Source organism: Microchirus variegatus, assembly GCF_963457635.1.
Source record: "Microchirus variegatus genome assembly, chromosome: 11".
Lineage (NCBI taxonomy): Eukaryota > Metazoa > Chordata > Actinopteri > Pleuronectiformes > Soleidae > Microchirus > Microchirus variegatus.
The window spans coordinates 21,777,358-21,802,748 of record NC_139812.1 but is presented as its reverse complement, the minus strand read 5'-3'; the positions used below and the strand labels follow the sequence as shown (position 1 = coordinate 21,802,748).

At 41.9% G+C, this 25,391-nt stretch overlaps 1 protein-coding gene across 1 annotated transcript in view; it reads right to left on the bottom strand.

Moving 5' to 3' along the window:
* Positions 1 to 22,597, bottom strand: part of LOC310933714 (ankyrin-3-like) — a gene marked incomplete at its 5' end in the record, with an annotated part of 103,231 nt that extends 80,634 nt beyond the window's left edge. Inside the window, one exon of the mRNA XM_083897265.1 lies at positions 22,475 to 22,597. Within this exon, the coding sequence (XP_083753391.1) occupies positions 22,475 to 22,597 (123 nt within the window). The remainder of the gene's footprint in view (positions 1 to 22,474) is intronic.
* Positions 22,598 to 25,391: the final 2,794 nt, after the last annotated feature.

Below are 25,391 nucleotides of genomic sequence, written 5' to 3'. Positions count from 1 at the left end.
TCAACTAATTCCGAGATACTTTTTGTTTTCAAGAAGAAACTCAGCTCACTGTCAAAGTGCATTAGGGCAAATGCATCATTTTCTGATTTTCAAAAATTCATGAAAATTATTTCTTAAGAGGTTTGCAAATATTTTCAACGGATCCTTGTTCAGGGCGATGCCGACTATTATGATGGTAAATTTCAACTAATTCAGAGATACTTTTTGTTTTCGAGAAGAAACTCAGCTCACTGTCAAAGTGCATTAGGGCAAATGCATCATTTTCTGTTTTTTCAAAAATTCATAAAAATTATTTCTTAAGAGGTTTGCAAATATTTTCAACGGATCCTTGTTCAGGGCGATGCCGACTATTATGATGGTAAATTTCAAGTCATTCTGAGATACTTTTTGTTTTCGAGAAGAAACTCAGCTCACTGTCAAAGTGCATCAGGGCAAATGCATCATTTTCTGTTTTTTCAAAAATTCATAAAAATTATTTCGTAAGAGGTTTGCAAATATTTTCAACGGATCCTTGTTCAGGGCGATGCCGACTACTATGATGGTAAATTTCAACTAATTCCGAGATACTTTTTGTTTTCGAGAAGAAACTCAGCTCACTGTCAAAGTGCATTAGGGCAAATGCATCATTTTCTGTTTTTTCAAAAATTCATAAAAATTATTTCTTAAGAGGTTTGCAAATATTTTCAACGGATCCTTGTTCAGGGCGATGCCGACTATTATGATGGTAAATTTCAACTAATTCCGAGATACTTTTTGTTTTCGGGAAGAAACTCAGCTCACTGTAAAAGTGCATTAGGGCAAATGCATCATTTTCTGTTTTTTCAAAAATTCATAAAAATTATTTCTTAAGATGTTTGCAAATATTTTCAACGGATCCTTGTTCAGGGCGATGCCGACTATTATGATGGTAAATTTCAAGTCATTCTGAGATACTTTTTGTTTTCGAGAAGAAACTCAGCTCATAGCCAAAGTGCATCAGGGCAAATGCATCATTTTCTGTTTTTTCAAAAATTCATAAAAATTATTTCTTAAGAGGTTTGCAAATATTTTCAACAGATCCTTGTTCAGGGCGATGCCAACTATTATGATGGTAAATTTCAACTAATTCCGAGATACTTTTTGTTTTCAAGAAGAAACTCAGCTCACTGTCAAAGTGCATTAGGGCAAATGCATCATTTTCTGATTTTCAAAAATTCATGAAAATTATTTCTTAAGAGGTTTGCAAATATTTTCAACGGATCCTTGTTCAGGGCTTTGCCGACTATTATGATGGTAAATTTCAACTAATTCAGAGATACTTTTTGTTTTCGAGAAGAAACTCAGCTCACTGTCAAAGTGCATTAGGGCAAATGCATCATTTTCTGTTTTTTCAAAAATTCATAAAAATTATTTCTTAAGAGGTTTGCAAATATTTTCAACGGATCCTTGTTCAGGGCGATGCCGACTATTATGATGGTAAATTTCAAGTCATTCTGAGATACTTTTTGTTTTCGAGAAGAAACTCAGCTCACTGTCAAAGTGCATCAGGGCAAATGCATCATTTTCTGTTTTTTCAAAAATTCATAAAAATTATTTCGTAAGAGGTTTGCAAATATTTTCAACGGATCCTTGTTCAGGGCGATGCCGACTACTATGATGGTAAATTTCAACTAATTCCGAGATACTTTTTGTTTTCGAGAAGAAACTCAGCTCACTGTCAAAGTGCATTAGGGCAAATGCATCATTTTCTGTTTTTTCAAAAATTCATAAAAATTATTTCTTAAGAGGTTTGCAAATATTTTCAATGGATCCTTGTTCAGGGCGATGCCGACTATTATGATGGTAAATTTCAACTAATTCCGAGATACTTTTTGTTTTCGGGAAGAAACTCAGCTCACTGTAAAAGTGCATTAGGGCAAATGCATCATTTTCTGTTTTTTCAAAAATTCATAAAAATTATTTCTTAAGATGTTTGCAAATATTTTCAACGGATCCTTGTTCAGGGCGATGCCGACTATTATGATGGTAAATTTCAAGTCATTCTGAGATACTTTTTGTTTTCGAGAAGAAACTCAGCTCATAGCCAAAGTGCATCAGGGAAAATGGATCATTTTCTGATTTTCAAAAAATCATTAAAATTATTCCTTAAGAGGTTTGCAAATATTTTCAACGGATCCTTGTTCAGGGCGATGCCGACTATTGTGATGGTAAATTTCAAGTCATTCCGAGATACTTTTTGTTTTCGAGAAGAAACTCAGCTCACTGTCAAAGTGCATTAGGGCAAATGCATCATTTTCTGTTTTTTCAAAAATTCATAAAAATTGTTTCTTAAGAGGTTTGCAAATATTTTCACAGATCCTTGTTCAGGGCGATGCCGACTATTATGATGGTAAATTTCAACTAATTCCGAGATACTTTTTGTTTTCGAGAAGAAACTCAGCTCACTGTCAAAGTGCATTAGGGCAAATGGATCATTTTCGGATTTTCTAAAAATCATATTAATTATTCCTTAAGAGGTTTGCAAATATTTTCAACGGATCCTTGTTCAGGGCGATGCCGACTATTATGATGGTAAATTTCAAGTCATTCTGAGATACTTTTTGTTCTCGAGAAGAAACTCAGCTCACTGTCAAAGTGCATTAGGGCAAATGCATAATTTTCTGTTTTTTCAAAAATTCATAAAAATTGTTTCTTAAGAGGTTTGCAAATATTTTCACAGATCCTTGTTCAGGGCGATGCCGACTATTATGATGGTAAATTTCAACTAATTCCGAGATACTTTTTGTTTTCGAGAAGAAACTCAGCTCACTGTCAAAGTGCATTAGGGCAAATGGATCACTTTCGGATTTTCTAAAAATCATTATAATTATTCCTTAAGAGGTTTGCAAATATTTTCAACGGATCCTTGTTCAGGGCGATGCCGACTATTATGATGGTAAATTTCAAGTCATTCTGAGATACTTTTTGTTCTCGAGAAGAAACTCAGCTCACTGTCAAAGTGCATTAGGGCAAATGGATCATTTTCGGATTTTCAAAAAATCATTAAAATTATTCCTTAAGAGCTTTGCAAATATTTTCAACGGATCCTGTCCGGATCCAAGATATGCCTGTCACAAACAATTGCTTACTGAATCTACTTCTACTATTACTCCTGCTGCACACGTGAACTCTCCTGTCTCTCCTCTGTCTGCAGGACCATGTGGGGAAAGGTAACACTGACCCTGACGTGAGGAGAAGTTGAAAGTCGCATTGGATTTCATCCAACTGACTCGTCAGCTGCAAAAGGTGAAACCTACACACTATAGTGCATCATGTGGGATCGATAACCGTCCCGCCAAAAAGTCATCCATAAAGAGGTTCCCGGAAGAGCAAAGGTGAAAAAATAAATCCATGCACAGGAGAAGGATAGTTGTGGTGACTGAGAAGAGAAAATAGATACGAGGGATAAGTGAGACGAATGGGTTGACGCAAAAGTAACCAAGTGTATGTGGACTTTTGCTTTACCTTCCAAGAAGCAAACCTGATTCCAGGTTTTGAAAAAGCAGAATTACGACACATGGCAACAGTGGCACACAGGCAGAGATATAAACCAGAGGCACGGGGCAGTAAAACCAGACCAAAGAAAACTAAACAACATGTGAAAGTTTAGTTAAATATGGAACAATGTCAGACATGAAACATACCCTCCTCCTCCTCCTCCTCTCTGTTATTCTTCTGCTATAGCCTCAGTTTGACCTGCAGCAAACTCACTGTTCAACAGTCAAACACTGGACTCTGGTGGACGCTCACCTGCATGACAACTTCATCATCATTGTCCGCTTCATTATTCCTGTGGCCCCATAATTGGAGGAAAAGTAGTATTTTGAACATACCCTTGCCAAAATCCATAGAACTATATCATATTTCTATTAAAGGTAAAGGACAGTTTTATCCCATGTACTGTTGCTGTTTTACATAAATTACCAAATAATAATAATAATCTGTTGCAAATAAAAGGTTTTTCAGTGAGAAGCTCGGCATCTGCTCAATGAATGGAAACAAGGGAACAGGAAAAAATGGGCAGAGCTGAGATTCACTTGTCGCTATCCATTGTGTGTAAGTGCAGTTATTGCCTTTTTTTACGACGGCTGTGTTGCGGGTTACAGAAAGTAGCTCCACTTGAAACGCAAATCCGGTTTTCCAGTACGCACCGGGGTCTTGACGTCACGGGCTATAGTGAGGCGTCTAATCATGCTCTTCAGTAGATACCGGAGAAAGAGTTAGAGGAGGAGGAGAAGGAATTGGTCAGCTGGTGTCTGTTGCGTACGCAAATTTAAAAAAAAACCTGGCATGCAAAGCAACTTCGGGGGGAAAAGACTGAGAGGATCAGTCACTTCATCTGGAAATTTGGAGAAGCTCGTGCTCGTCAAAGTAGATTGTACTGGATCACATTACTGCGTTCTAACTCGTGAAAATTGTCTGATTATAGGTGAAAGCTTTAGGGTCTGTGGCTGTGTTGATCAGAAGAAACCTGCGCTTAGTTATTTATATTTAGAAAGTACTTATTACACTGCAGGTCACACTGACTCTGTGTCTAATCTAAATCGAGTGTACAGTCACATATACTGTAGATTTGACTCAAATGTGCATCATTCATCCCGTATTACTGTCTGACTCACAACATTTGAGTCACTAATGCATCATTTCATATAGGCTATAAGCAGCATTAGACATATACAGCAGCTTAAATGGCACACGAGTTACCAAGGACACAGTAGGAATTATTAACAGCTGTCTTTCTATAACTTCAATAATCCATTTAGTTCGCAGAGCTGAGAAGATAAAGTCGTCAGGTTAACGACAGCGAAGTCAATAAAACCATCTTAAAACTCCTTTTGCAGCAAAAAAGGGCAGTTCTCTCCAGGAGCGTATATAGCTCTCGTGAGTGAGTTTCCACTCTTTGTCGCACATTAATGGTACATAAAAATGCAAACGACTTCACGTGTAGATGGACTGAAATGACGTCGACCAATAATAAGAACCAATCTTGTGTGAACAGCAGGTAGCACACAGGAGCTGTGGGAGCTGAAATTGAGTTGTAGCAAAGGTCTCTGTGTGTGAGTGACTGTATGGAAACGAGGGGGAAATAAGAAGTGCATGTGATACATAAATGTACTTCAGTGAGCATGTGTGCAGTATATAAGGAGGTCATGTCATTGAAAAGACAGTAGAAAAAGAGGTTGTTGTACTGTATGTTTCCACCAAAATGATTGAAACATTATGTCACACCTTCAAAATTCCATATCAAAAGCTCAAATAATATAAGAGTCTAATTGCCTCAACAATACAGCAGCACGAGTGTTTACCTACACAACACATACATGGCAGATACACAGAGATACAGTGTGTACAGTCACATCCTGTTTCCTGTTGTAAATATGACACCTGAGCCAAAATGAAAGTTTTGACTTTTCCTCTGCATGACTTTGTAAGATGTAGGTGTTATCAAGATCTCCCTTAATGATGTTTATGAGGGAAAATAAGACATATAAGACTCTTTCCAAACAGTTTCTAAAGCTGTGTCCATCCATCTGTCCTCCATCTCACCCCCGTCTCCACATTCTTTGTTCATCTACCTCGTATCTTCAGTGTCCGCCTCCCTTTGTCCACCCTACACAACCATCACCATTCAGTGCCTCTAAACAATGTGTGTGTCCCCCTCATGGAGGACTTGATTTGTCCATGTCCAAGTCTGGGTTGTAAGGCTACACTCTTAGAAATAAGGGTTCCAAAAGGGTCCTTCTACAAGGGCTGAGGTTCTACCTGGAACCATTTGCTTCTGAAAAACCCTTTCAAGTTTTTCAAGGGTTCTTGGTAACACTAATGGTTCCAGTGAGAACCATTTTGATCCAGAGAACCCTTTAAAACCCCTTTCCTGAATAAAGGGTTTTGAAGGGGTTCTTGGTGGAACCCTCCAAAAGGGTTTAGAACCTTCATAAAAAGATTCTACCTGGAGCCAAAAAGGGTTCTCCTATGAGGACAAGTTGAAGAACCTTATATGGTTCTACTTAGCACTTTTATTTCTAAGAGTGTAGTACAAAACAAACTTCAACATGTCCTACCTGTTCCACAGGATAAGCACCACACACAGCTGAGCTACAGTAATAGTAGTGGGAGTATACTATGGACTGAATGTCCACCTGGCTCCTAAATCGAACATTAAAACAAAGTCACTGTGACCTTTAGAGTTATATCATCATGTTTCTTCTCATTCATTTCCCTTTCTATGTCTATTCATCTCTGTCTATACCTTCAGCCATTAGGCCCAAGTAGTCAGTAATCAAGCCAGTTTATACATGTAAGTAAATTCAACATTTGTATGTATGTGTATGGCTCTGTATTTTTAGTGGACGTGTGCCCGAGACAGCGAGGCTCTTCTCCACACTTCATCTAAAAGCTTCCTGTTCACATGACCACTTTTCACAAAGGCACCATTGCAGGGAAACACAGACAGCAAGCAGTGGCACAAACACTAGGTATATAGAGCAAGCATCCATTTGTGTTACTGCATGTGGGACAAGGAAAGATGGAAATATCCGCTGTAATTCTTTGTGATTTGCATGTCTGCATTTCTAAAGCTTTAATAGAAAAAAAAAAAAATGCAATTAAATTCCCTAAAGATGCTAAAGATGAAAACCAGGTACTCACTGTCAACAAAATCAGCTATAAATGTCATTTCTGTACAGCTTGGACTATAACATTTTCATAGCCTATAAAGCGTTGTATAAAACAAACACGGGGATGTTTAGCTGAGTGAAGTAAAGAGTGCTGTTATGGTGTTTGCCTAATCTTTGGCAGGCAGAGAGGGACCAGACGAGAGCAGGCCACGAACCATCTGTCCCCCCTCCTGCACACCCCCAACCTCGACACACACACTAACACGGTCACAAACGTGCACACAACCACCTAAACTAAGCATTTATACGCAGGCAAAATAGGGCAGGAATCACTATATTACAATCGTCCATGTACACCCTTTGACACAAGATCAAACTGTCCGAATGTTCCATCCGGACATGGAGGATCTCAGAGAAGAGGAGGGGTGAGGATGAATGAGTGCGATTTATCCGGGCGTTCAGCATTCTCACCGACGAAACCTGCTGATAGTTTCATTTATGCTTCTTAAATCTTCATGTTCTCCTTCTCAAACACAGAGGTTATCGCACATTACAGCCTCCCCATGCCGGAGTAATGGTCTTTCGGATGCTGCCATTTCTGCTTGGCAAACAGAAGGCTATTAGGTGCTGAAACAGCCAGCTGCCCCTCAGGCAACACAAAGTAATAGGCTGTTGAATGGGGAGGCCCAAATCCATAATCGCAGCAGCACTTCACACGAGCATGACAACAAGACAAGGCAATGGGAGAAGAGAGAGAGAGAGAGAGAATGAAATGGTTGTGTGACAAACCACAAGTGCAGGATTTCTTTAATACCAACAGTTTTAATCTATTCAAATCTGGATATGATTTACAGATGGGACTGGGGTCCCTGTACAGCAATTATGACCACAGTCACAGTGCCATTGCCTGAGGTCAGACACGTTTAAAGGGCCAACTGGGTCAAATGTGGCCTTAAGAAGGATTTTCAGAATATTTATGGGGGCAGGAGTGACCGTGTGTTCATTTATTCATACAGCGTGTAAAGCGAGTCATTTAGATTAATAACACCAGCATATGTCGGTGCGTCAACCCTGAGTGGAACAGACCTGAAAGTCATGTCTTACAGCTTAAAATAATAATAATAAAAAGGCTTCCTCTGTTGCTGTATAATTCTGACAATGCCCACTCGCTATCTGTGTTTTTAGCATATGATATGGAACACAGAGATCAATAGAGATGGGGGTACAAGATGATACAGAATCTCTTCTTTTCCGCTCTAAGTTGATTTTGGTTCATTTCACACCATCTCACTTAGTTCGAGCGTCACGCAACGCAAGTCAGCATTTCCCTACACCAGTATCTAAATCTGTTGTTGTGTTGTTTATGCAAGCTTAGGCTTTTAAATCAGTGACTATTACCCAGTCTGACACTGCATTACAAAAGTCACAACTATAAATAGACAGCATTTCCTTCAGAATATGATACGAAATGTGATGAAACTAGCAGGAAACAACAAAATGAAGAGCAGCTGACGTACAAAAATGGAGCCAATATCCTCAGCATAATGATGTATACTGGCTCACAATGAAAATCACATTTTGGGACAAGGACGTTCTTCTCTAATTAGAGCAAATCAACACCACGGGGTTCAAATGAACCAGACGAAACAAGGCTGCTGCTGTATGAATCTATGCTAAAACGTTGTTGTTTTCACAGGGCTTATAAACTACATGGCTTTTTCTTGGCAACCTATCAAGCTCTTCTTTTAGTGCATTACAGACACAATAAGTCACACGTTTGGACTTAAACTTGACAGTACACTGTGGTTTTTCATATCACATTGTCATGTGTCGGTGTAGGTCAAAGGTAACAACCAGTATGAGACTATTGGTCGATTTTTTTGGGGGGTGGCAGTACTTTAACTTTTGTGATGTAGTCCTAAAACCTGACTGATATCCTCCTGAGCTTTTCCCACCCTCCATCCATCACACACACACACACACACACTGCTCATCAAGGCTGCAGCATGTGTGTCCTCGCACACGTCTTGTGCCAGTACACACATACACACAAATTTTGCCTACCGTGGTACACGTGCATGCTCCAGCAGGTACTACATAGCGCCAAGGTCGCAGCTGAGCGGAGAGACTAATGACCTATAATAAGACGCAACCTTGACTGATGGGTACAGTCGGTTAGCTTAGCGATCGCGCACGCAGGAGCAAGACACACACAGACAAACAACGACGACGCCGAGCCGCACTCTTCTCTCATTCTCTGCCATTTTTAACTCGGCCTATTTACACCACTGTATTTTAACACTGGCGATAACGGTGTGTTGCTTTCGAGAGCTCTATATTTTCTCAGGTGGCACCATCCGTTCAACTTCTACAGCTTTATCCTCCACAGGAGTGTCCAATTCACCTAATCCCCACCCCATATTGCTTGTGTTTGGACTGAACCCAGAGAAAACCCGCGCACAAACGCAGGAAAACATGCAGGAAGGCTCTTGTTTCCGACCGGGTCACGAACCCGTGCTAACCGATACATCAGATGTGTGGTTACCATGTTATAAAACTGCTGTTGACGTGCATGTATACGGAGAGAAATACATTAATTTCAACCTGCGTGACAGAAAACAAGTGGTTATCCTCACCAGGTTAAGGGTAACGCGTGTTTTCACGAGGGCACTCTGAGGCTACGGCGACGTCAGCAACAACAACTCAAACCATCAAGTCACGTTTGTGCGGCCTCCAACCCTCGCACTCAGCTCACCTTGAAGTGCCACTTATATATGACGTTAACATGTAATGTACACTCGCACACAACACACACACACATCTCCACCCCCCTCACCCATTCAATCAGCTATTTGTGCCATAAAAAAACACCCCGAGTTAAACCGGTTGTCATGTTGACAACGTACTGCACTGGTGAATCTCAAATCTGTCAGCACATTATAAAGTAATGAGAGACTTCTGTTTGAGTTGAATGTCACCAATAATCAATCAAGATCCACCGTAGATGCCCCAGATCTAAACAGTGCAAAAAGTGAACCAGCAAACTCTACTGTACGTCATCTACTGCTTAGTTCCAACACTCTAATTCACACTTCAGTAACTTGTGAGCACCTGTATGTAACGGCTGCACCAGCCATTTGGCTGTCACTGAGGGAAGGTCCCAGAGAAGTTGGTGTCAAGTCAAGATGGCTGACGCTCAGCTGACGGCATCGATTCAGCAACACACACCTCAGTCAGCAGCAACGCTCACAACAGCCTGAGTCACGTTGCTGCTGCATCCCGTTGCATCAGTTCAAGCCTTCGAGCAGACAGATTGCCAAGTGTGCCATTAGACAGAACTTGATACAGAGAGAGAGAGAGAGAAAGGACAATGTTGGCTTTTTATCTCTGCGTGGCGTATAACGTTGTGTGTACTATAGCTTTAGTTACGACACTTATTATCGCCTTTTTATTAAGAACGTAATCTGTTGATAACATCCTTGGATTCCTAAACGTAGGCTCCCTGCAGGTCCAGAACAGCAATCAGATCCAAATGGAAAATGATGATGTTCTCAGATGTCAAAATGATTTTGAGTTTTAATGATTTCTTCGTCATATGGAGCAAAGAAACCAGAAAACAATGATTAATAATCGATTATCGATCAGTATATCAATATATCACATCAGGTATAGCTGTGGTATAAAATCTGCTCATGTGATTTTAATGGTCACAATGGATCATTCATGTCTGGCTTTTAACCAATGTTGATTATAAGGCAAGAGAAGCTATTTAATTCTCTCCCAAAAGCACCGCACACAAGTCCAAAACAATAAAGTGGTGGAATAATAATCACTTCCCTTCAGGTAGAAAATGCCTGTGTGTGATCATATAAATGCACTGCAACTGCCTTTGAAACAAGATCCACCAAGAATAAACAACGTTATCAAGGGAGCTGGCACAGAGTGGCTGTGGGGTTTATCTATTTTCAACATGACGGGCATTAGTATGAACGTGGCTGTAACCAAACACACGACAAGAAGCACCAGAGGAGGAAGAAGAGGAAAGAGATACTGAAAACGATTGGCTACACCTATCAGTTCAGTGATGGTGCAGGGAAATGAAGAATCACACAGGGAATAAGAGAAAAAATGGCCATGACTCAGTTATGTCTGTGCGAGTGAGCTCATGTGCTGGTAATGAAATGACAGTTTGAGGTGGAAGCTGATACAGTGAAGATTGAGTTTCACCATCATCATCATCAGTAATAAAACAGTCTTTCTTTAAGCTCAATTTGTACTCCTGCGTAAAGTGCTCTGCGTAAGTTACGCAGAGTCCTCTGCGTCGACGCAGAACCTGTTGTAGAGTCTCTGCGTCGTCTCCGTGGTGACGGACACGCGATGCAATTTCCCGCCCGATCAGTAGGGGTCGCTGCGCAAGGTTGTTGTGCTTCTGGCTACAGTGAGCAATGGCGTCCGAGAAAGAAAGAGAGAGAAAGACTGTTGTTGTTGAAACAGTAGCCGTTTCTCACTTTTCTGTGTGACGGAACGCAGTTTTAAGATAATTTGAGCAAAAACAGAAATATCCTCAATTTAATATTTGTAAAAGAAGCAGTGGAACATTTGCGTTAAACTTAAGTTTTAAGTTTCTTCAACTGTCTTTTTTGATACCTAAATATCTAAACAATATTCAGTTTATAATGATGCAACTGTTCAACAGAATTGAGCGATACAGCAACATTTGAGACACTATTTGACATAGTTTCAAAATAAAGGTGTTTGTTTTGATACGTAGCGATATGTGATTCGCAATAAAACAACATATTTACCATGCAACATGAATCTATATATATATCAAAAACAAACAAGTGCGAGTTTAAGCTGTTTCCCATCTCACCATGTAACCTAATTCCTCTCCTCTCCTCTCTTGTTGCCCTTGTTGTACAGTATTAGTGATGGATCTCAGGCAGGAGCAGGGGGCTCAGAGGGCACCCGGAGTCAGAGCACAGCATCAATCCTAAATACCTGCTCTGCCCTGGGGGTGAACTCATATCACAACATGCGCGGACAGTATTCCCCTCGTAGCACCGGTCCTTTGTGCTCATAAAATATAGCTATTCACGCCTGACTCGGCATTAAATAAAAACCCTGTGAGGTTTCAAAGGCCCTTTAAAAAACGGGATAAAAGTGTGAGAATGGATCAATAACATTTTACATTTATGACACACAAATAAAAAAAAAAAAGTGCTAAGTAGAGCCATATAAGGTTCTTCAGCTTGTCCTCATAGGAGAACCCTTTTTGGCTCCAGGTAGAACCTTTTTATGAAGGTTCCACCAAGAACCCTTTTAAAACCCTTTATTCAGGAAAGGGGTTTTAAAGGGTTCTCTGGTTCAAAATGGTTCTTACTGGAACCATTAATGTTACCAAGAACCCTTGAAAAACCCTTTCTTCAGAAGCAAATGGTTCCAGGTGGAACCTCAGCCCTTGTAGAAGGACCATTTTGGAACCCTTATTTCTAAGAGCGTACAGCAACATAACGGTGTTCACAACAACCTTTAGTGTAGCAGCAAACTGATTTGTGCCATTAATATCAATACTAGTGTACTTTTATTCATTCCCTTCTCCAATTATACATCTCTAGGATCTAAAAATAGCATCATAAAACAGGTGAAACGTGCATTAAGTGACACATTTAAGCCTTATTAATAATCACAGATGTTCAATAATGAGCCATAGGACAACTTTGAGAGGGCAGTACAGCGCTAACATGTCTTTTGTAATAACTCCCAGGCGGAAATTTGTCCACAAATGATTTCTTTGTCAAACAACAAGCAATGATAGGATAAAAAACAGAAAGCTTGTCTTTAGTTAGTAAAAAAAAGAACTCTAAAACAGAATAATTTATTATGAAAATAGTATAACAACTGATTAATCTAATAATCGTTGCAGCCCTAAGTGAATCACAACCTAATTTGATGCATGTGTGATTTAATGAATCTCAAGTTAAAGGCTGAAAAGGAGTTTTTTTGACCCAATTCCATGACCCATCTGTAGGTCAATAATTGCTTTACTGAGGTGCGTCTTCTTCACGTGGATGATGTTAAAACACCACACTTCCATCCCACAATATGCTGTGAGTGTTCAACGATAACAATATGCAAACATGTTTGGCGAAGCAGCCTGTGAATAATTCAGTATCCAACATTAAGTAGACAGAATGCTTTGCTACTATTCTGGCTGAGCTCACAGCTGTTCATAAAAACACAGGAAACGCAGCCAAGATTTCACTCTCTCTCTGTGTGTGTGTGATTCTGTGTGTTCTCTTAAAGGTCTGTTTATCCACTGATCTGACACAGCACCAGCTGAGTTTAAGAATACCAATCCCACCTCGGAGCTACAATCAACCTTTCGCCCATCAGTCGACATTATGCTGGATTACACTGGTCCTGCACAGGCTGGGCTGCAAAGTTCTTTCCTACCAGCCAGCAAACGACAAAACACATCCGTTCACTTGTCCGTCCGTCCCACTATTACTGCACACAGCGCAGCAAAAAGGCCACATGCGGAGAAAGCGCAGGATTTCCATGCTAAGACACAAAGCAATGGGGACGGCAACCTTTTCACACTAAATTACCTCCTTTAAGGTGCAACAGACTCTTTCCCTCAGGGGAAAAAAATAAAGCAAAAACACACTCTGTACAGTATGTTACAAACTGCTCTTAAGAGCCATGTTGTAGCTCGAGGTTCGTAATCTGTCGATTATTTCCTGGATTAATCGTTTGGTCCATAAAATGTCAGAAAAACGAATGTCTTGTTTTTGTCCACAAACCAAAATGATTCCGTTTCAATGATTTCTTTCTTATGTGGAGCAAAGAAACGAAGAAAAAAATCACATTTAAGAAGCTGAAATAATCTTGTTATAATCATGAAAAAGGCTTCAAACCGATCAAAATAAGGTGGATTGAATGATGTCCAGGCAGAATGAGCATGTTCAGAGGTGCATCTATGTTTGGGAGGTGGGGTGAGTGGATGGGATAGAGGGGGGTAGGGTGATTTTTTTTTTTTTTTTACTCTAATCATGAATCTAGGCTTATTTCTTCTCCCACTGGGACTCTGAATATCAACCCCCCACCTCCTGCTTCCCCCATTCACAGCCACTCTTTCCGCTCTATCCTTTCCTCTCCCTCCCCCCATGCATGAGAGCTAACTACGAGGAGGTGTGATTGCCATCGATCCCGTCCTAACCACAGCCCGCTTTCCTGAGCTCTAGCCTGCACGACGGGGGGGGGGCGCCACGAGGCCGGAACCGCGCCGTGATTCTGCCCTTTGCCCAGAGACATTTCTGCGGAAATATACGACCAGAGATTGTGAATATAAACAAAGCAAAAATATTGTTTATGGAAGCGCCGTTTTGTTTGGACCTTGAAGCGAGTCGGACGAGAAAATTGACGATCACTTGAATGCTGGTTATCGCTGCTCATGATGGCGGCGTGGCAGGTGGTTAAGTGGAGGACAGGGAGACGACGGTGTGGTGGTGGTGGTGGAGGAGCAGGCGAGCAAAAGAAAGTAATTATCAAGCCATGCAGGCATGAGTCCCAGGGGTCAAGAGAATGTGTGTGTGTGTGTGTGTGTGTGTGTGTGTGAGAGAGAGAGAGAGGGAGAGGGAGACAGCACCATTTATAATGGGATAAGCATTATCTGTGAATGTATGAGGAGCACCTGCCACAGATGCATAAATGTCGGCACACGTCTGCACGCACACACACACATGGCTAAGACGCGCCATTTGGTGCATTTAGGAGCCTGATGGAAGACACCTGGCATCGACGCACAGCGGGAGATTAATAAGTGTGATGTTGTAAGAGAGTGGGGACAGCCTCTTTCTCTGTCTACGTCTCGCACACAGAGTCTGGGACCCTCCACTCCCCCGACTGTTGGATGTCCCCAAAGAAAGACGTCCAGTGGGGACGTTGCGTCGGGGGAGGAAAAAGCAAGTTTCACTCGCACAAGTGACGACAGCTGTTGTTGGCGTTCAAAACAACAATTTGGAAGCGGATCATAGTCAGTTGCTTATTCCTTGTATTTGCATCCAAGTTAAATGAGGAAGGTACGGAAGACATTTAGTATCATATGAAAACGTAGCATAAAGGTTACGTTCGCATTGAGGTATCACAGTTGCAGGATGTGAAAGAGAAGAATAAGAAGATCTGTGTGACCAAGTCTCAAGTGGATCGGAAACATCCTCCACTGCTGCCTTTTCATACACCAGCTTTACAACTCTCCCATCATCCACGTTTAGTGTCTTCCCTCTTACTCCCTGTGTTCCTCTTTTTCTTCCTAAACACCTGCCTCTGCATCCTTGACCTTACTTTTCCTCTCTCCCCTCTCTGTCCGTGCCTCATTGAGTTTGCTTCCTCGTCTCTTCTTCTTCCTCTTCTTCTGTCTCCACCTCCTCCCCTCCACCCTCCCCCCTTTTACATATCAGTCAGCCCCGTAATCACGCCATTAAGCGGCGTTACTGTATCTGTAACTATGTGTGAATAATCTCACGGTGAACCGCACTTACTCCTTTGCTCTGTCTCACCCTTGGGATGTCAGAGGTGATGTGGACATATTTAAATTACATTAACGACAGACAGGTTAGTCTATGGTTGACTTATTTAAAAAGGGCTTCAGCTTAAATCCTTTTGGGTCTAGACATTTTTGAGAAGGGTTGTGAGGCTTTTTTTTTAGGTTTGGTACACAGCAAAATTGGCAGTGTTGAAGTACGATTAAGACAGATTAGGACAAGATCCACGATGAAATAATTTAAAATGTTACTCTTTTACTTTTATAGTAAGACTAAAAGAGGTAGACACACTTTGAAGTAGCTTTAAAATGAACTATATTCGTGTTCAAGTAACTCCGAATGAGTTAAATACAACAGCATTCCAGAGTGCGTATATTCAGTATATATAAAAAAACGTAATAATAAAATAAACTAGACTTCAACTAGTTTCATGTAATGAAAACAAAACAAATGAAATGTGAACTGTGCTGCATTAACATGCAGTTAATTTCTAAAAGCGAGGCAATTACACCACAAGCGCTGGCTGGTATATATACAGTATATTTACATGCATATTATACGATCTGTTCCCATAGCCACAAGATACAGTACAGTACGGCGTTTGAGCGCACGCATTAGTGTGCTGTGTGCACATTTTTCACAACTGATTAATCTGCTCATCATTTTCCCCCAATTAATCACGTGGGCACATAAAACGTAAGAGAGCAGTAAATGCCACTGTTTGCTTTGTCTGTCGACGACACTAAAAATATTCCTACCGGTGTCGCATAAAAACACGTCATGAAAAGAAAATCACGTTAGACGCGGAGAACAGAAGAGAATCTTGAATGTGATTCATGGAAAAACCACGCTGTGTGCCACATTTGGAGAGGTTTGTGTGGCTGCCTCTCATCCTGAGAATGTGAGTTTTTAGAAGACGAGCGGTGACACATACGGTACAATTGAACGTTACATCAGAGAGAATGAGAGGGAGGAAGAGGAAGGAGGGTGCACGTGGATTAGAAGAGCAGCGCAAAAGACACCACTAACCTTCAAATGACCTTAAGGCTTACAATCATGCTTTTCCTCTTCCCCTTTTCCTTCAGTTTTCTACATTTTCTTCTTATCTTTCACTCTCTTCTTCCCTCCCACCCTTATCGACTCTTTCTCACTGCTTTTTTCTCGCTGACTCCATGTGAGGACGAGGCAACAGGGATTTTTTTCTTCTCCTCCCCAGTGGTGGGACAAACAAATCCCCACATGCACTGGTTTCCAGCTCCCTAAAAAAAGAATTCCTTCACCACACACACAAATACAAACACCATCCATCCTCCAACACTACTCTCAGTAAGGACCCTCAAAGTGGTGGATCAATAATTAGAACAATCCTTATTACACGCTCTCATTTCCCCTTAGAGACTGAAGCTAATCTAGAACAATAGCAGGAGATGGTGGGGCATGTCGCCCATTGGAGGCTCCTGCACGTTTCTGTCCATGTCAAATACAAACGTGGGGATTAGAATGGATTGACTGACTTGGTGTGTGTGTGTGTGTTTAAAAGGCTATGAAACATCATATTGATATTGATATGTGATTTGGGGTTTGATCAGTGCCGGTAATTATGCCCATTTCCCCGAGAACATTCTGTGTTTGAGGAGCCAACGCACGATAAATTAAGCATGGACAATTTGTGTGCGTGTGTGTGTGTGGTGTCAGGAAGGCGTTTACAGTTGGACATTGAGTTCACTTTGACGAGTGGACACTGATTAATTAAGCTATTCTGACAAATGAGGTTCACAAAGGCCCCTTTGAGATTAACTCTCTCACACACACACAGGTTTGTGCAGCTATTCTTGTAAAGACACTGCATTGACGTCCTTTCATTTGGGCACCCTGAACAAATTAATGGATAACCCTTAATGCCTAACCCTTACCTTAACCACAATTCAAATTTGAACCCTAAACTGAACCAGTTCCTCAGGTTCTGCCTCATTAGGACCAGGTTTAAGGTACTAAGCACCAGCAAACACACACACACTTTTGACTTCTAATCTTATTCGCTCTGCTTTCACACAAAAAACCCACAAGATAAATTGTCATTATTCCCACGAGCAGACAGAGATTTATCCGCCTCCTCAAAGTCACACTCGCTGGTCGTCCAGTCAGTGGCCATCTTGATGGTGAAAACATTTTGTAATGATGGGAGGAGTTCCCAATGCCAATGCAATTAGCTGAAGCATGCATGAGTGCTGAATTCATTAACCTCCATCTTTTATGGCCTGGTGGGGAGGGGAGGAGGTGAAGGAGGAGGAGGAGGAGGAGGAAAGAGGGAGCACACACGTGCCGGCTTTGTTTCAGCTCTACACCAGATAGGGAAGTGCATGGAGAGGAATGGGAGAATGGAATGAGACAAATGTTAGATAAAGCCTTTAAAATATGCAGTGATATTGTGTTTTCCTGACTTCACGCTTGCCTATAGGCTGACAAGTCCTTTACCCCATGGTTTATTTTTTTTTCCCTCTCAGGGCCAGGCAGACTCTCGCCTTGCCACAGTTGCCATGGGCTTCCTCTGAAGGCAGCTCAGGCTGAAATCCAATTTCAACATTTCCATTTCGCCTTCCAGCGATCTCTGCAAAGCCTTTGCTTAGATTCCACGCTGTGATCCGGATTGAGGATTCTTAATGAACGATGAGGACGTTCACCTCAGATGAGCGGGGACGGTCCTGCCTGTGATCTTTGCCAGTTTTAATGAAGTGGACTGAACTTCACAAACACCATCCAAATGGACATTTTTTAAACTGAGCTTCCGGTTCAGTATAAAAGCTAATGAATTATATGTTTAACAACATACAGTTATGACCCTGGTTCACAAAACTAAGGAATTTAGCTCTGTATGACACCTGATAATGAAAATTCAGGTACACGGGACAGGCCCGTGCAGTTGTTTGCCAAGTTTCAGAGAGAACTATTGACAAGAAACAAAGGAAATAACTAAAAGCAAGAACTTTATGATAAAAAATGACATAAAAATTAAATGTTAATGGTCCTGATGGTTGAGTTGTGGCTGATAGAAACAACCAGGAATCAGAAATGTGGGAAATGAACTTCTTCCCAGAGCTAGCAGTGCATCCAGACTAGCCCAATTTAAGTTTTGTTTTTCTCTTCATTTTAAAACGAAGACAGCCACAAGGTTCCCACACATTGGTTGACACCAATTTCAAGGACTTTTCAAGGGACAAAATTCCCTCAAATTCAAAGACTATTCATGTGTACATGTAAATGTACAGACACGTGGTGACTTTAAAAATAAAGTACAAAAAAAAAAAAAAAAAAAAAAAAAAACAAATTCAAAGACTGACTGTGCTGACACAGCTTCAGATCGGAGGGTAACTTGTAAGAGCCGTGTCGCCCGTGGCGTCCGCTTTTATTGATTTGTGGCACGCTCTGCATCTGGTGATTCAAGTGATTGACCTTTGGATCTTGGGCAAGTCAAGTCTTTGTAATTTTCTTTGGTGAGCCAGAGATTTTTATAATTTGCATTTCCAAGGCATCACGTCATTTGCTCAGTCTTGCATGAAACTATAGATGGCGATGCTGTAACAAACAAGGGCACATCGGTGGTGGAAGATATCAACTTAACTTCTTTCTGCTGCAAAAATCAAGCACTTTCAATGACCCACATCTATTGAAGGCAAAAAAAAAAATGAATTCACAAACTTTCAAGGATTTCAAGGACCCATGAGGAAACTGCTTGGAAGATAAAACAGCATGCGGCCCATAAAAGACAGGAAGGATAGGTACTGAATCAAGGCATTCTGTGTAAAATTGGGACACACAGCAGAAGGAACTCTATTCTTTGCATAGCGCTCTCCGTCTCTCTCTGTCTCTCGGGGAATCCGTGGAGGCCTCCTGGCTCTGGATAAAGTCATTAGAAGTAAAGCAGCTTGGAGAATGTATTTATGTAAGCGCGGTGTAACCGGGGGTTTCCCATTCAGACGGCCACTGCTTCGACGTAAGCTTCGACTTGTCACAGACTCGCAACCTCTGAAGAACATTGTTCATGAAAAAACACAAGGACACTTTAGAGATGTGTGCTCTCTGTTCTCCTTCTTGTTCTCACTCTCTCAGGCATAATAACATGCTGTTATTCCCAGGATGCTAAAGGAACAAACCTTATCTCCTGATGACACGCAAACACACACACACACACCCACACACACTAGACGACCAAGTTGTTAGGCATCTGTAGCAGGGATCCTTCCCCAGACACCCAGGACTCCATTAGGCCAGTTCTGAACTGAGTGGTGGCTGATAAAAGCAGCAGGCCTGATGCTGAATTATTCCTCAGCTCACTCTCCTGTACTTTGTTGACTTGCTCTTGCTTGTTTTTTTTATTTGTATTGTGAAAGAAAGTAAAGTGCGGGAGTGGAATAAACCAAGTGCTATGGCATGTACTCTGAGCGACTCAAACTCTGTTTTTAAAATCTATGATGACAAATGAGTTTCATTCCACTAGATTTGATTCTGCCATCACACCAGAAACATCTCATACAGTTCCCTTAGTGTAGATTTGGGGCGACTGGACTTGCTTGAGTTCTCTAAAGGATATGATGACCTTGATGGCTGCAACTAACAAGTATTTTGAGCAAACATTTTTAGTTTCTATCAGGTTATGAAAAACTCACTACAACCTGATGATCAAAGTAGCTGTCAATTCATGAAGTTGCAGCTCTAGAACCTTCAAAAATGTAACTACCATCACTTCACACTTTGAGTTAATCTACCCATGTGATGTGACAACATCTGTTCTAAGGTGGTGGGGCCAAACTTTTGGAGATCTGCTTCCTCAACAGCTGCTCTAAACCCACAGTGAAGTTGGCCAAAGAACATCTCCACAGAAAACTCTCATGAAGAGAACCAGCTCTTGGTGCTATAGGGTGCCAAAATGAACCAAAATGAACCCCATAGGAAAGCACTGGTTAGGACATTGAGGGAGTTTAATGTCTTATGTCTGTCAAGAAGAACTGTCAATTTTCCTCTTCAAGTGTTCTCTAAAAACACTTTCTCCTGACATAACCTAAATAAAGCATTCTCAGAGGTCTGAGTCGAAGCAGTTTGTTGCACAGTTTGTACCAGCACATCCATATCAGTTTACAGCAGTGGCGACAGTGGCCGGAGATGCTCTAACCTCTGTGTTTGTGCCTCTACTTTTTTTTTTTGTTCACGTGTGTTTTCATGTGTCGTTGGCAGGCCACCAACAGAGGTGAGCGGTGTATGATCAAGGGCGGCCAAGGATTAAAACTACAGGAGGTAACATAAGAGAGCGCTCTGTGTGCGGTGTTCAAACGTGAATCTGTGTGAGAGTGACCCCGCAGCGGTTACAGCGGCCTTACGCTCACGTCTTTCAAGTAAACATGATGCTGAGCACTTTGCTTTTAAGTGAGCTGACAAGAGACGTCGGAACAACAAAGGGACAAAAATAGTCAAAGACAGAGGAGGTAGAGGATGGTTGGTGTGAGGACAGAGGGAAGGACAAGGGGCGGAGAAGAGAAAGCTTATTATCCTTTGGATGGCACTGTGCACAATCCAGTCAATACTACCCTGTCCTCTTTTCTCCTCTCGCCGTCCGCTGTTCCTCCTCTATGAAACATGACCCATCAAAAGGACTATAAATCCTCCCGTACAGATCGATAGCTCAGTTTTTACACACAAAGCACAGAGGAACTGTAAAAGTCATGTGCACTCACAGGCGTGTTAACAGGTTCAAAACCCACGCTAAACTACGCTCAGAAGTCGAAACTCCCCGAAAAAGATTTGGTCACGATCGCGTCATTGTCGTCGACGCTGAGGTCAAATAACGTCGGCAGCAGCAGAATTCAAAACCAGTCGCCCGTGTGCACCGAGTACAGTAAATGTCACCGTTACTGAATAGATCGCTCACGGTCAAATCTCACCAGACTGGAAGTTCAGAATTTAATTTAAAGCACAACACTGGATAGGTGAGGAACTAGTCTGGTCTATAATTATCATTGTAATTCACTTATTTCTCGTACTCAATTCCCCCGATACTTTGCATGACTTTCTCCCACAGGTCACCGAGGATGAAACACGTACTCTCTGTATGAGAGGGGAAAACGAGCAGGGAGGGAGACCCACGTGAAGTCCAGGTTCCTCCTCCATCATATGAAAAGCTTTGCCATCAATAAATCAGACGCTTATGCATTATACATGGCCGTCTGCGCATCCATCCAAGCACACACACATACATACACATGTCAGAACCAATACACTGGACAGTAAACCCAGTGAAGTACACACGCATACACTTTCAAAACCATGATCGAGTCAAGAAAGAAGATATTTAATACCAATATAAATAAGTACCGGGCAATAATTCAATCACAAATCGTTTACTTTGTTCTGTTTTCTGTCAATAAAAAAAAGTTGGTAACACTTTAGATTAGGGAACACATTCACCATTAACTAGGTAAGTAGCATACTAGCCCTTTATGACTAACCATTAAGCACGTATTAATACCTTATTCTACCTCTATTATGACATGAATTAAGATTTTTTTAATACATGCTTAATGATAACTAATAAAGGGCTAGAAAGATACTTATATGCATGTTAGTAAGCACCTAGTTAATGGTGAATATGTCTTCCCTAATCAAAAGTGTTACCAACATTTATCACGACATATGAACTGATTTCAAAGTGTTAATCGTGATAATAGTTTTGGACATCGTAGATTTTTTTGGAAGAAAAACCAAACTATACGCTCATCATGAACACGTCACTGAAGCAAAGACAGGATGATCAATCAAACCTTGAGTGACGTAGTTTTGTTAAAGACGCACAATTCTATGAACCACTGAAAGAGTCAGGATAGAGAGAGGACGACAAAACGCTGAGTGTGTCCGTTGAAACGTGCGGAGAGAGGATAATCGGGGCACTAACAGGTGATTTTTCTTTTCTTTTCTTTTTTCCTTTACTTTCTGCTTTTACCGACGCGGACACACACGCACATTCACTCGCACACAGACGTAAAGACATGGAAACAGCATCAAACATGCGCTCGCAGTATTTTTTTTAGGTTAGAGATGCTGTGACAGCATGTCTGCATGTGAGCCTGTGCCTGAATATATTTATAAACGTGAAATGAGGCAACCTCCAAACCCAGTTGATCAAGGTGGTCAAGCTGAGACAGCACACACACACACACACACACACACACACACGCTCAAAGTCACGCTCCAATGATGCCAGCAGAGTGGAGCAGATGAAGCCACCAGCCAGCCCTCGTCTGTTACCTTTCTCTTTTGTTCCCGGGACGCTGTTCTCCTGCTCTTCCTCCGCTTCTCCTTCTCGTCCTCTATCGCATTCACATCCACTTCCCCCCGATTCTTCTTCAGCTGGGAGGCCGCGTGAGCCATGATAGGTAATTTAAAAAATTAGTTCGAAGAAGCACCACACACTACGCACGCGTGCCTCACCTGAAATCCCAGAGAAGTTCAGCAGCCAAGACAAAACCGGGATCTCAGAGGAAAAAATCGGGGTAGAAAAGGAAAGGGGGGGAAAGGGAAGAAAAATGCCCTCCTTGAAAAGGAGAATGGAGAAGAGTAGGGTGTCTTTTTATAAATGTATGTATATCCTGTGTGTCCTTTCTTTGGAGAGTGGGGGGGTTGTTGCTCTGGTCTCTGTTGCTCTTTCTGTTCCCTCTCTTGTTTTCTTTTAAAGTGACGGAAAGACGGGAGAGAGGAGACGGCGACTTCTCCTCATCCTCCTCATCCTCCAACCTCCAACCTCCAACCTCCTCCTCGTGTGTCACCCGCTGGCAGTGTGAGAGGAGCGTGTCCGGGAGAGGTGAGGACAAACCAGATGGAGAGAGAGAGAGAGAGAGAGAGAGAAAAGACACGAGCATCACCCAACACGGAGGTGAGCGGAGGGAGGGAGGGAGGGAGGGAGGAGAGACGGAGAAAGAGGATGGAGGGGAGGGTGCGAGGGGAACGGTTACCACGGCAACCACGCTCTGTTTCTAGTCTGTCCTCTTAAATCTCTCTCTCTCTCCTTCTCTGCTCTGGTCCCTGCTGCTGTGCATCACCTGGTGCTCCACCAAGCAGTCCTCTGTGTGTGTTTGTATATGTGTGTGTGTGTGTCTGTGTGTGTGCACATGTAGGAGATAAGGTGTGAAAGGGATAAATTGTGTGCGAGTGCATGAATGAAGCAAAGGAAATGGTGGCAACAGCAGAATGGTAGAGGGAGACAGTGTGGGAGAGTGTGTGTTTATTGTACTATTCTACAACCTATACCATAACACCTTAACCTAATCCAATCATAATTCAAGTTTTAGCCCTAAAAACCAAACCAGTTACCTCAGAAATGAGGTTCTGCCTCATTAGGACGTGGTTTTGACTTCTGCTAATCCTGACAAGGTTTAGTGTTTATGCCAGAAAAGGTCCCGATTGCATTCAGTGACGCAAGTTTGACTGTTCCAAGTGAATTAAACGACAAATTAAGTTATTGAATCAATTCTACGACTGCACAGATTAAAGATTTCACTTCAGAAGGAGACTCCTCAGCCTGCAGTCCTGACCCGAGTGTGGTCATGCCACCATCTGGGTTCACTGACACCATGATGGAGAGGTCAAACAGGACCATTGTTTCACCAAATCATGTAGGTCTTTGTCGACCAGAGAAGAAGGAGAAAGAGAAAGAGGAGGCAGAGCCAGGAAATAAAAGAGATCCATACAAGGTGAAAAAGGAGGGCACAACAAAAGGGTTGGAGTTTTCTGTGACTGAGGAATGAGGAAAGAAAGGAGATAAAAAAAGGAGAAGGAAAAAACCACCAGATGTATCATTTACGATGTCCTTCACATCAGCCACGCTCACTTCTGACAGACAGAGCGTGCAGAGCGGCCATCTTTGTGCTTCTGTGCCTGCATGCCTGTGTGTGTGCGTGCGTGTCAGAGGCACCTACGAGTCTGTGCCGGGTCCTGTTGATGACACCACGAGGCTGCCTCATCACATGCCTGTCTGCGTCTGACACACTCTCTACTGTACGCGGTCATGCCTCTAAATTTGCATATGGACTAAAATGATTTAAAGCGTATGGAGAGAAGCTGTGAACGTGAAAGGAGATGATCGGGCTGTGCCGCTGTGAAAAGCGGCGAACAACTCTCCAGGGACGGATGACAGGTTGAGCCGGTGGACACCAGCCATGTAACGATATGAGCGTGAAATTCTCTTTTCTCTTCCACAAATATATTCATCCTCTCGGCTTCATTTTTCTTTTTCACCCCCCCCCCCTCCTCCACAACCACAAACACCAGTGTGAAAGGGGGGGGTGGATGAGGCTGACTTATAGCCCCCATCATGCATCAGGGGGTGTCACATTATGCCAAATTATCATGCGGTTGCTAGGCGAGGGCCAATGGGGGTGGCTTTGGGCAGGGCAGTACGTACGGATAAGGAGCATGGAGAGGTAAGAAGGATTGGGAAGGGAGGGAGCTGGGGGGTGGGTACATGTGCGTGAGCGTGTGTGTGTGGATGCATTGAGGACTGGGTGTATATATAAGAACACTATAAACAAACTGCTAATCTGAAATCGGGAAAAAAGAGATATGCAAATCATGATGAATGAGGAGGGGAAAAAAGACAATTAATGTGGGGAAAAAATGTATAAAAACCTATTAGACTGCGTATAAAGAAGCATTTATTATAGCTGGTGCTTCCAACAGTTCGTTCACTGATAAATAAATAACAAAAAATAAAAAGAATCCTATATATTTTTATATTTTGTTGCCAAATAGACCAAAAAAACAAACCTCCACTTTCCATAGTAAAAGCCACAGCTGAGGCGTCCAAGTTTGAAAACTACTACAGCGTCAACAGAGCACATTTTGGCTGGTGGCTGGTGAACTCTATAGAAGTGGACGATTATTGGCCGATCTCCACTGTTTCTCAGGCACGACGCCATAAGGGATACAATCGCGCTAAAACGACCACTGCTGGATTAATAAAATAAAAAATACAAAAACATGCTGTATAAAATACGCATTAGTGAGTTAAAGGAAAACAATAACACATTGTTTTACAACGTAGTAAACAAACTAGTTTTGGACCTGTGTGTTTTAAAATTGCGATGAGACATGAATTGATTGATAATGGTGCTATAATTCAAGTTTGTGGTGCATTGAATCTATCAAATGAGGAAATATGATGACTTGG